Source organism: Scyliorhinus torazame, chromosome 17, assembly GCF_047496885.1.
Source record: "Scyliorhinus torazame isolate Kashiwa2021f chromosome 17, sScyTor2.1, whole genome shotgun sequence".
NCBI classification, from domain to species: domain Eukaryota; kingdom Metazoa; phylum Chordata; class Chondrichthyes; order Carcharhiniformes; family Scyliorhinidae; genus Scyliorhinus; species Scyliorhinus torazame.
Window position 1 is genome coordinate 111768051 of NC_092723.1, and position 12753 is coordinate 111780803.

Genomic DNA, 12753 nt, shown 5'->3' on the forward strand with positions numbered 1-12753 from the left:
AGACAGGGAGCGGTGCAAGCACACGGAGAGTGCCCTGCTGCCACACAGAGCGTGGTCCACGTCCCGCTCAACGTTCCCGACTCTATGAAAGAAGACATGCAAGACTCCAGAGTGCAGTCCTCGCATGAACCAGAAGTGACTCCAGTGTCACAAGCTTCCACAGCAAGCTCGTGGACAGCCTCCACGATAAAAGTAACGCAAGACTCCAGAGCGCAGTCCTTGCACGGACAAGAAGTGACTCCAGTGTCACAAGCCTCCACAGAGAGCTCGTGGACGGACTCCACGATGGAAGGAACGCAAGACTCCAGAGCGCAGTCCTTGCAGGAACAAGACCATGAGGGTCTAGCAACCTCTCCTGACCAACCAGCGGCAGACGATGCAAGTCTGCCATGCTCCCGTGAACAGCAAGAAGGCTATAACAGCCTACCATGCTCCACTACACAGCAGCATGACCATGACGGTCTCTCATGCTACAATAAAGGGCACAGCGCTGAAGACTGTTCAAGCCCAACTGACGACAAGCCAAAGGAATCGCCTCGTCCAAGCCCGAAGAAAAAAGGTTTATGCGCTGACCTTCAGGATCATTGTAGCCGAACAGAGATTAATAATGCAGCACGGCCACAGAAGGATGCTGAGGATTTGCTAACGAAATTAATTGTATGTTTAACTTGCAAGGAGCAGACTGAGAATTGCCAGTGTTTTAGTACGGATCGAAAAAATGGACAAGACATTGATCCTCAGGTAATGGAAATAACACAACCTGACTCATATCTACAGCAGGGACAAATGTCTCCCTTCAACACAATGCCGCAAAATCCCAACTTCGGAGACCAGCAGTTAGTCAGTAATGACTCTTCAAACCTGGAGGGGAACATTAATTGCATTGAACCTATACACACTCCACTGATTATTGAGCAGAACATTGGAGCAAGAATCCTGAGGACACCGACATCGAGTAGCCAGATAACGAATTTAACACCCACAGCAGTTTCAAGTGAACCAAGTGTGCTTTCCACTAATGATGAAGATGCAGATAAGGTCGAACCGATTATCCATTGTACCACACTAACCCCAGTGCTCAAGCAGTTATGTATGGGGAGTATAATGTGGGCAATTGAGAACAGTAAAAAGGAGACTGTGACCATGCCAGTCCCAGCAAAATCAGACCCAGAGACCATGAAGGCATGTACATCAAACAAAGTTACATATGAGGTACCTGAGAAGAAGAGTGAAACGGAATGTTCTTTGGAAAATGGTACAATGTCGATAGAAACAGTGGATACTATATTCAAGACCATACATATGGGAGAATTTGGGGGTAATAAACAAGGTTCTGCAATGTCTGGGGAAAATTTTAAAGTTCCAAAGAAGAAAAGCCCAAATGAAGGACAATGGCAAGACAATGACAGTCCACCGACATGGTGTGCACCACCAGATGAAAACTCTGACAATTTACCCAACCCTAGTGAACAGCAAGCTGCTAAGGACGATCTATCCACGGGATGTGAGACGAGTGACGACAGCATCCCACTTCCCATGCAAAAGGTGCAAGGTGACAGACCTCGCCTAGTGCGTACCAAGGCACTCAACGATCACGGTGGGACCACTGACGACTGCGGTGGCGGCGCACCGCTTCCACCCTCGATGGCTCGAGCCTCTCCACTGGTTGGTGCATTCCTGCATGTTCCGACTCCAGAAGTGCAGCTTCAGAGAATCTCGGCTGCCTCCAGTGAACCTGTTGGGACTCCGGACGGGGGGCATCGAAGGAAGGCAGACCGGACTCCAGATGGGGAGCAGCCAAGCGCCGACTCTGATCTGCGCACGCCAGACCTTGCTCCGGACGGGCGGTGTCGCGGCCTCGGTGATGGCACGCTCAGGGTGACGGCAGATGCCACGGCAACAGGGAATGGATCGCGTGGCAGTCCCACTGGGTCGGCAGTGGCAACCAGCACCGGCGGTCCAAGATGGACACACCAACTCGCGCCATCGCCAGACATTGATGCGAGCAACAATTCTCTATCCAAGGCGACATGCTTCGACGTTTCTCTGCGGAGTCGCCCTTCCGGCACAGCAGGTGGCCGGAACCAGCGTACATGGTCTTGGCCAACTTCCACATCTGGCACAGTCATCGCCTTGCATGATATTAGTGATGGTGCTACTTCAATGGCAACGACCCATCGGCTACAAGATGCCGTCCACCACAAACATAAAAAGAAAACAGACTCCACCTTGTTCCTGGCATGCAGGGCGGATGGATTGGTGCGTAGGCGCAATCAGCGGGCTCTGTGCCGCCTTCCACGCTCGCAACTGCACCGTACGCACACGCCGGATCCTCCACTGGTTCCCAAGGATGACTTCGTGGAGATGCCACGGATCATGCCCCTTCCATCGCCACCAGAACCAAACCACAGCCAGGGCACCACTAACAAAGATGTTGAATGTTATATTTGCAAGAATGAAAAAGACCAAGCACTGCAGGAAGTACAACAAATGGTAAAGTAGAGACTTCGGCAACAGCATCACCTCCAACAGTCCAAGGTGAACCAGTGTGACCCCAAATCTCCACAGCTGAACCGGCTTGAGGACCAGCCCATTCTTGAGGCGGTCACCCATTAGACTGGACTTCTAACGCTGTTAATACGTTCAAAAAAGTCAAACACTTCTGTATTATAACCTGTTGTTGTTTATTGTTCCAGATATCGTCTGACCGGACCAATGTTCAAGTTTTTTTTTTCTCTCGTATCCAAGTTTTGTTATGGTACAACCTTGTTAGTGTGACGCACCCGACATCGCCCCATGTAAATAGTTACGTCATGAACACACGCTGTACACAACACAAACGCACACTCTTAGATGCACTCACGACACAATTGTATTTATAACCACGTAGGCACTTGTCTTTGTAAAAAAGGGGGATGTCATGATATTTAAACACACACATCATGATAGACACACCAACAGACAAATCAGAACACACAACACCACAACCAATGACAGAAAGATATAAAAGCACAGACACAACCCCTGGTGGTCAGGAAGAGCGGGAGAGGAGAACCAGGACACAGCTATAGCCGGGGACACTCAGGGAGACAGCACGTGCAGAGTATCCAGAACGAACTGTATTATAAGAGTTATAATAAAATAGAGTTGTACCACATACAACTGTGTTGGCTCATCTGTGCACCAGAGCACCCAACACCACAACAACTTGCTTCTACAATTCTTAACCATGAAAGAGAAAACAATGGAGCAAGACATGGGAAGGCTACCTCCTTTCTCTGACTCTTCCTTGGAGGTGGTGCTGGAGACAGGGAGGACATGTAGACGTAGCTGTTTCCCACAGACGGGAGGAAGAAATCAGTCTTGCACATCAAACATGCATGATTGGTAACTGTATAAACAGTCATCAGCAGGAGGATAATCGCTAGAACCTGAATACTATGCTGCAAGAGTTTTAATGACCTCATAAGAGGAGGAAAGATGAGTGGAATTTCACTTTCAGGTGCCAAACCTCACACTGTGACTTCTCCAGAATTCATCTGGACAACACTCGTTCAGATCAACACAACTTGCAGCTCCACCCTTTCTTCACTCTCTAAAGGCACCTCCTCACAGCAGCCAACGTACATCAATACCCACATCTTATTGGGGACTTCCGGTGGTGGCCATGGGGTGAGTGGTTGCACATTTGGCAGTCCCGATCGAGGTGGGTTTTTTGGTCCCCGGTTGCCAGATGGATGTTTTGGAGCAAAAAGGTGCAGTGGTAGTGGAGGAAAGCTGTACTCCACTGGTGAGGTCGGTGGATTCATCCGCGGGCCAGAAGTGGGTCTAGAAGAAAGGAGCTGCAGGAACAAGAAACTCTTTGTGCAACACGAGGAGGATGGCGGAGGGTAAAGTGTCGGCCCTACCACCCCAATGGTCCGTGGAGCAGTTGGTGGACTTTCTAAACAGAAAGTTCAGCAAACAGTGGAGGGAGGCTCAGGGGAACCTGGCGAAGGTGGTAGACCCGCTAAATCAGGGATCGACCGTGTGGAGTTGAGGCTGGAGACCCAGAGAAGGCAATCCAGAAGATGGAGGAGGAAATGGGGGAGCACGAGGAGCAGCTTACCTTGTTGGTGACCAAAGTTAGGATGTTGAGGGAGACCCAGAAGCGGCTCAAGGCGGAAGTGGAGAATTTGGAGAACCGCTCCCGGAGGCAGAATCTGAGAATAGTGGGATGCCAGAGGATTGGATTGGATTGGATTGGATTTGTTTATTGTCACATGTACCGAGGTAGAGTGAAAAGTATCTTTCTGCGAGCAGCTCAACAGATCATTAAGTACATGAGAAGAAAAGGGAATAAAAGAAAATACATAGTAGGGCAACTCAAGGTATACAATGTAACTACATAAGCACTGGCATCGGATGAAGCATACAGGGTGTAGTGTTAATGAAGTCAGTCCATAAGAGGGTCGTTTAGGAGTCTGGTGACAATGGGGAAGAAGCTGTTTTTGAGTCTGTTCATGCGTGTTCTCAGACTTCTGTATCTCCTGCCCGATGGAAGAAGTTGGAAGAGTGAGTAAGCCGGGTGGGAGGGATCTTTGATTATACTGCCCGCTTTCCCCAGGCAGCGGGAGGTGTAGATGGAGTCAATGGATGGGAGGCAGGTTCATCTGATGGACTGGGCGGTGTTCACGACTCTCTGAAGTTTCTTGCGGTCCTGGGCCGAGCAGTTGCCATACCAGGCTGTGATGCAGCCTGATAGGATGCTTTCTATGGTGCATCTGTAAAAGTTGGTAAGAGTCAATGTGGACATGCCGAATTTCCTTAGTTTCCTGAGGAAGTATAGGCTGCTGTGCTTACTTGGTGGTTGCGTCGACGTGGGTGGACCAGGACAGATTTTTGGAGATGTGCACCCCTAGGAATTTGAAACTGCTAACCATCTCCACCTCGGCCCCGTTGATGCTGACAGGGGTGTGTACAGTACTTTGCTTCCTGAAGTCAATTACCAGCTCTTTAGTTTTGCTGGCATTGAGGGAGAGATTGTTGTCGCTACACCACTCCACTAGGTTCTCTATCTCCCTCCTGTATTCGGACTCATCGATTTTCGAGATCCGGCCCACTATGGTCGTATCGTCAGCAAACTTGTAGATGGAGTTGGAACCAGGTTTTGCCACGCAGTCGTGTGTGTACAGGGAGTAGAGTAGGGGGCTAAGTACGCAGCCTTGCGGGGCGCCGGTGTTGAGGACTATTGTGGAGGAGGTGTTGTTGTTCATTCTTACTAATTGTGGTCTGTTGGTCAGAAAATCGAGGATCCAGTTGCAGAGTGGGGAGCCAACTCCTAGGTTTTCGAGCTTTGATATGAGCTTGGCTGGGATTATGGTGTTGAAGGCGGAGCTGTAGTCAATAAATAGGAGTCTAATGTAGGAGTCCCTGTTTTCGAGGTGCTCTAGGGATGAGTGTAGGGCCAGGGAAATGGTGTCTGATGTGGACCGGTTGCAGCGGTATGCGAATTGCAGTGGATCAAGGCGTTCTGGGAGTATGGAGGTGATGCGCTTCATGATCAACCTCTCGAAGCACTTCATTACAACTGAAGTCAGGGCCATCGTGGGACAAGGCAAGAATGTCCACTCTCCCCGTTGCTTTTTGCCCTGGTGATAGAGTCATTGGCAAAGGCGCTTAGAGAGTCAAAGAGTTGGAAAGAGTGTGGGGCGGGTGGGGAGAGGGAGAGGGGGAGGGGTGGGGGGGGGGGTTTGGAGCATAGAGTTTTGCTATACACGGACGATCTGTTACTTTACATTTCAGACCCAATGGGAGGCATTTGGGGAGGATCATGAACATTTGAGAGGAATTCGGTCAGTTGTCCGGGTATAAATTAAATAGAAGAAGAATGAGGTCATTCCGATTCAAGTAAGGGGCAGGAGGGAAGGCCTGGCGAGATGCCATTTAAAGTGGTAGGGATGAACTTTAGACACTTGGGTAGCCAGGTGGCACGGGGATGGGAACAACTACACAAATTGAACATGGTGCGGTTGGTAGAGCAGATGAAGGGAGATTTTAAGAGATGGGACGTGCTCCCGCTGCCGCTGGCTGGTGCTGCTGGAGTGGGGACCTGGGGGGGGAGCGGGCTGGCCTTGCCAAACTTAATGAACTATTACTGGGCAGCAAATATAGCCATGGTTAGGAAGTGGGTAGTGGGGGGAGGGGTCGGGTCAGAGCAGATGGAGGCAGCCTCTTGTAAGGACACTAGATTAGGGGCACTGTTGACGACATCTCTGCCATTTTCACCGGCCAGGTACTCCACATGCCCGGTGGTGGTGGAGGCCCTGAGGGTGTGGGGACAGTGGCGGCAGCATCTGAGGTCGGTGGGTGCCTCGGTTTGGACACCAACCTGTGGGAAACATAGATTTGCTCCAGCTCACGGGTACTGGGGCTGGCGGCGGGCAGGGATTGAGCAGTTTGTGGATCTATTTGCTTCTACTGGAATTGGAAGAGGAGTAAGAGCTGTCCAGCGGGAATGGGTTTTGGTACTTACAAGTACGGGATTATGTTAGGAAGCAGGTGCCTTCCTTTTCCGACATGCCGCCCCCGGGACTGCAGGACAAGGTGGTGGCGGAAACAGGAGTTGGCGTGGGTAGGGTGTCAGAGATTTATAAGGAATTAATGGATTGGGAGGGACCCCCGATAGGAGACTTTAAACGGAAGTGGGAGGAAGAGCTGGGGAGGGAGGTGGAGGCTGGGTTAGAATACATGAATGGCAGAAGAAAGATGAGCAGTGTGTCAAAGGGCAACTAGGAACAAGTGGGGTGGGGGGGAGGGGGAACAATGGTGAAGGAAAAACAGATCAATGAAAGAAATGAAAATAAATTGCTGGAAATAAAAATGGGAGGAAAGTGGAAGGCCCAAAGTTGTTGAACTCAACGTTAAGTCCGGGAGGCTGTAATGTGCCTCATCGTAAGATGAAGTGCTGATCCCCCTGTTCCTAGTTGCCCTTTGACACATTGCTCACCTTTGTTCTGCCATTCATAGAATCATAGAATTTACATTGCAGAAGGAGGCCATTCGGCACATTGTGTCTGCACCGGCCCTTGGAAAGCCCACACCTCCACCTTATCTCCGTAGTGACCCCACCCAACCGTTTTTTTGGACACTAAGGGCAATTTAGCATGGCCAATCCACCTGACCTGCACATCTTTGGACTTTGGGAGGAAACCGGAGCACCCGGAGGAAACCCATGCAGACACGGGGAGAACGTGCAGACTCCGCACAGACAGTGACCTAAGTCGGGAATTGAACCTGGGACCCTGGAGCTGTGAAGCAACTGTGCTAATCACTGTGCTACCGTGCACCCATTCACACATACTAATTCTTTATGCACCATTATCAGCATCCTTCTTAGCCTTAATCATCCCCATTTATTTTGTCTTCTACCCTCAACACCTTTGTCAATCTCCACCAATTGCTGACCCCCTATCCAGCCCCACCTCTCCACGCCCCCCCATACACTATAAATCTGACCCAATTTCCAGTTCTCTCTAGCTTTGACAAAAAGAGTTATCCAGACTCAAAACATTAGCTCCCTTCTCTCTCCACAGATGCTGTCAGACCTGCTGAGATTGTCCAGTATGTTTTGGTTTTGATGTACAAGTGTTATTTGGGGAAAAAATGGAAATGTACTAACTTCAATCCTCAAAATACAATGTTTAAGTGGTGTTCTTGGATAGCAAGTATGATAATGTGAAGTAACATCTAACTTAACAATATCTTGTACTGGACAGATTACAATATGAATAACTTCCTAGCCGATGTATATGGAAAAGGGGAAAGCAAAAACATGTGAGAACTAAGCTAAGAGCACAGTGAAAGTTCGGTGGACGCTATCAAGTGATATGTGTGATCTGATTCCGAGAGAGGAATGATTTTGTGGTCATGTTCTACTTAGAGTTACTGAATATTATAAGAAATTACATAAAATTACAAGCATTTCAGTTCAAGATAGTTGAGAAATATACTCACATTTTTCTGATAAGAATGCATGGGATTTTCAGGAAAAAGTTCAAAGGCAAAATAGTTTCATTGACAAATGGCAGAGATTGAATTATTATATCATTAAGCCATTCTTTCACATCTATTTCATTTTGTCCAGATAGGCTTTTGTTAATTTCAGAGAACACACCCTCTATGATGGTCATTAAGACATCACTCTGAAAAATAAAAATAAAATAGACATATCTTAAAGCAAAATATCACATGAGAACACAAAGGCCTGGATTTTCACCATATTGAGTGATGTGTTGGGTGCTCTGGATCCGTGGAACACATACAGGCCACCAACACTTAAAATAGTACAACACTATTTTATTAAGTTAGAAACTGTTGAACATACTTTCACTGTGAGTTAACACGATGTTGGATTAAACTAAAGACCTATGACTGTCCTAACCAGTCTATGCACTCAGCACATGGTGAAGATCTGTGCTGTAAGCTGTAAGCTCTGTCCTTGTAGGAGGCTGCATCCCGAATGAGCGGGAACTCTGATGCCCTCTGTCTTTATAGTGAGTGTGCTCTAACTGGTGATTGGCTGCGGTGTTGTGTGTGTTGATTGGTCTTGCTGTGTCCATCAGTGTGTGTGTCTGCACTATGATACACTGGTGTATATTATGACATTGAGTGACTTTAAAAATTCCGGGTGGGTCCCAATTGCGGGGTTCCCAATCTTACTCCCAAGCTAACAAATTTTCTTTTTTTTTTAAAATATATATTTATTAAAGGCTTACAACATTCCAACACACCCCACCTTCGTAATTTTCTCCCTTATCCCCCCTCCCCCAACTGACCCGTCAATTCACCTCGAAGAAATCAATTAACAATTTCCACCCCCGGGTGAACGCCTCCTCCGACCCACGCAAGACAAACATGACCTTCTCCAAATGCAGGAATTCTGCCAGGTTACATCCCCATGCCCCTGCTCTCGGCGGCTCTGAGTCCCGCTAGTACAATAAAATCCGTCTCTGGGCTATCAAGGAGGCAAAGGCCAAAACGTCGGTCTCTCACCCCAACTAGGCTCCCGGGTCTTCCGACACACCAAATATCGGCACCTCTGCACTAAGGACCACCCCCACACCCAGAATCTCCCAACACCACGTCTGAGGAACACACGACAGAAACCCCAAAACCTTGAACATGCCCAGAACATGTAGGCGTGATTCGCAGCACCACCCGCCCCACCCGCCGCCGCACACCGCCCACACCTATCCTCCATAACTATAAAATTTTAAATCGCTTATTGTCACAAGTAGGCTTCAAATGAAGTTACTGTGAAAAGCCCCTAGTCACCACATTCCAGCGTCTGTTCGGGGAGGCTGGTACGGGAATTGAACCGTGCTGCTGGCCTGCCTTGGTCTGCTTTAAAAGCCAGCGATTTAGCCCAGTGTGCTTCAGGGTGGGAGATATAGGAGGGATGTCCTAGGTAGGTTCTTTACTCAGAGAGTGGTTAGGGTGTGGAATGGACTGCCTGCTGTGATTGTGCAGTTGGACACTTTAGGAACTTTCAAGCGGTTATTGGATAGGCACATGGAGCACATCAGAATGACAGGGAGTGGGATACAGGGGCTAGTTTAGCACAGGGCTAAATAGCTGGCTTTTAAAGCAGACCAAGGCAGGCCAGCAGCACGGTTCAATTCCCGTACCAGCCTCCACGAACAGGCGCCGGAATGTGGCGACTAGGGGCTTTTCACAGTAACTTCATTTGAAGCCTACTTGTGACAATAAGCGATTTTCATTTCATTTTTTCATTTTCAGCTTGATCTTGGTTTCGGACAAGGCTCGGCACAACATCGAGGGCCGAAGGGCCTGTTCTGTGCTATTCTATGTTCTATATGGGCCCTATGCACTATCTCAAACTGGATGAAGCTGAACCTTGCACACAATGAGGATTGGTTCACCCTCTCAGGACCTCGTCCCACGTCCCGGCCGGCACTTTCTCACCCAATTCCTCCACCCATTTATGCTTAATCTCCTCCACCTATGTGCTTTCCATCTCCATCAGTTCACTGTAGATATTCGATACCCTCCCCTCTCCAATGTCCTCCCCTCACCAATATCCTCCTCTGACAACAGCTTGTCCTGCAACACCGGAGGTGGCAGCCCTGGCAAGGACGGCACCTCTCTCCTCACAAAATCCCTCACCTGCAGGTATCTGAAAACGTTCCGTTCCCTTTGGGCAACTCATACATTTCCTCCAACTCCTCCAGACAGACCTGCAAACTTGCCCCTATGAACAAGTCCCTAAAGTACTCTATCCACACCTGCCGCCACCCCCATCCAGCCCCGCCGACACAAACCTGTGATTGTCATTAATCCGGGCCCACAATGACATGCCCTCCAACCCGAAATTCTGCCTGAACTGGTTCCACACCCGCAACACTGAAACCGCCACTGGGCTCACTGAGTAGCGAACCGGCGAGAACGGAAGGGCGTCAACAACAGTGCCCTCAGACGCATCCCCCAACATGATGCTGCCTCCATCCTGACTAACCCCCACAGCCATTTCCTCACCGTTGTGATGTTCGCTACCCAATAATAATTCATCAAACTTGGCAACCCCAGGCAGCCCCCCCCCCCGTCACCCCCCCCCACCCCCCCCCCCCCCACCCCACACCCCCCCCCCGTCACCCCTGCCGGCCACGCCTCCAGCCCTCGTCCCCTCTCCAAAACACCCTCCTCACCCATGGGGTTTTCCCCCTCCACACAAAGCCCCAAATTATCCCATTCAACTTCCTAAAAAAGGACATGGGAACACAAACAAGAACCTGGGCAGTACCATCATTTTAATCGTCCGCACGCGCCCAGCCTGTGACAGCGGCAACACATCCCACCTCTTGAAATCCGCCTTTACTCCCTCTACCAGCCATGCCAAGTTCAATTTAAGTAACTGCTCCAAGCTCCGTACTACCTGGATTCCTAGATACCAAAAACTCGCTCCCACTACCCGGAATGGCAACTCCCCCAACCTCCTCTCCTGCCCTCTGGCCTTAATCGGAAACACCTCGCTCTTCCCCATATTCAATTTACACCATGAAAACCGGCCAAATTCCCTCAAGATCTCCATGATCCTTTCAAAACTATCAACCAGGTCAGAAATATATAACAATAGACTTCCACATACAGTGAGACTCTGTTCAGCCTCCACACTCCCCCACCGCTCAATCTCTTTATAACCCCTCAATACCCTAAGTGCCATCGCCAGCGGCTCTATCACCAAGGCAAAAAGCAATGGGGAGAGGGGGCACCCCCGTCTCATTCCCCAAAGTACCCTGAACTCATCCATTTTGTCCCCAAGCTAATTAATTTCAATAGTGCTTTTGAAGCGAGTGGGCTGGTTCTTTACCTGAAGAGATAACCATATAATAATCTTCATTAGTGTCACAAGTAACACTGCAATGAGGTAACTGTGAAAATCCCCTAGTCGCCACAGTCCGGCACCTGTTTGAGTACACTGAGGGAGAATTCAGAATGTCCAATCACCTAACAGCACATCTTTTGGAACTTGTGGGTGGAAGACACGGGGAGAACGTGCAGACTGCGCACGGACAGTGACCCAGGTCCCTGGTGCTGTGAAGCAGCAGTGCTAACCATTGTGCTATCGGCATGTCCTGTTACTCTGCAATTTTGACTGGGTTGGGCCAGGTTTTTAAAATAGCACCTCAGAGGAATCATCAACCAAAGTCTGCATGAGTTGACCATTTAAAAAGTTCAAAAGGTCCTCCTTTTGCCTCTAGACTAAGCTATGCAGCCCCCACTCCTCCCCCCCCCCCCCGCCCCCATCCACCCCCAAATGGTCCCTATTCCAAGTTCTGTCCTTCCACCAAATGCATGTGGCCCTTCATGCTGCTTGTGCTACATAACATTTTCCTACCCACGAGCATAGTGAGTAAAGATCAGTTTTCCTAGACAGGAAAGTAGAATGAGCATTTGTTATAATCAGGTTTAGGTTTTGGAAGGAATTAAGTTACTATTCTTTGATTTTGATACTAAATTTTCCCTACTTCACCCTACTCAATGCTGTTGGGGTCGCTTGTCAAAGTGTGATCTCATGATAGCTCTGTGGATGAAATAACGTGGCTTGTCAGTACGCACTTGTTTTTACCAGTAGTAAATCACATACCTGATGATCATGGGCATAACCAATTTTGACAATAGAGTTAAAATCATACATTCACTGGAAAACTGGCAGTTGGAATTAGCTCTTGTTAGACAGTCCCAGCTTCTGAGGGGCTTGTGCAGCCAAAGCAGGCAGAGAATAACAAAATTCTAGTTGGCCTAGCTGCCAACGGATGCATAATAAGACACTTGGACCTCAGTAAAGTACTCTGGAATTGTATATCCCACAAACTGAGCTCTGATGTAAAATGGACACAGTTTGAAAGAACTATTCCAATTTAGCTGTGCTTTATCCAGTGACCCCGAAAAGTAAAAGTAATACTTCCAACTTACATTCTGTGTTTTAGCAATGAATTTTTCTATAAATAACTTTAGCTTCTGGAAGGGTTTGATTTGCATTAAGACTTTGGTCAGAATCTCATAGTCATCAATGAATCCAGGTTTACTCAGAAAATCAGCCAATTCCTCGGGATCAATGCTATCCAACACCTGGAAAACACAATAGGGAAATTCTCAACTGGAAACCAACAAATTGAAACAGATGAATGTACAGGTACTTCTGGAGCAAACATTTCATTTGTTTGGCTACGCTTACAAAGAAATACTGCATAT

At 48.6% G+C, this 12753-nt stretch overlaps 1 protein-coding gene across 2 annotated transcripts in view; it reads right to left on the reverse strand.

The window, feature by feature from the left end:
* The window catches only part of LOC140394069 (uncharacterized), a 405190-nt gene that overhangs the window by 66212 nt on the left and 326225 nt on the right, over window positions 1–12753 (reverse strand). For both annotated transcript variants that reach the window (XM_072480880.1, XM_072480881.1), the window contains exons 62-63: window positions 12475–12630; window positions 7996–8183 (exon numbers count right to left, since the gene is read on the reverse strand). In XM_072480880.1, coding sequence (XP_072336981.1) covers window positions 7996–8183; window positions 12475–12630 — 344 coding nt within the window. The remainder of the gene's footprint in view (window positions 1–7995; window positions 8184–12474; window positions 12631–12753) is intronic.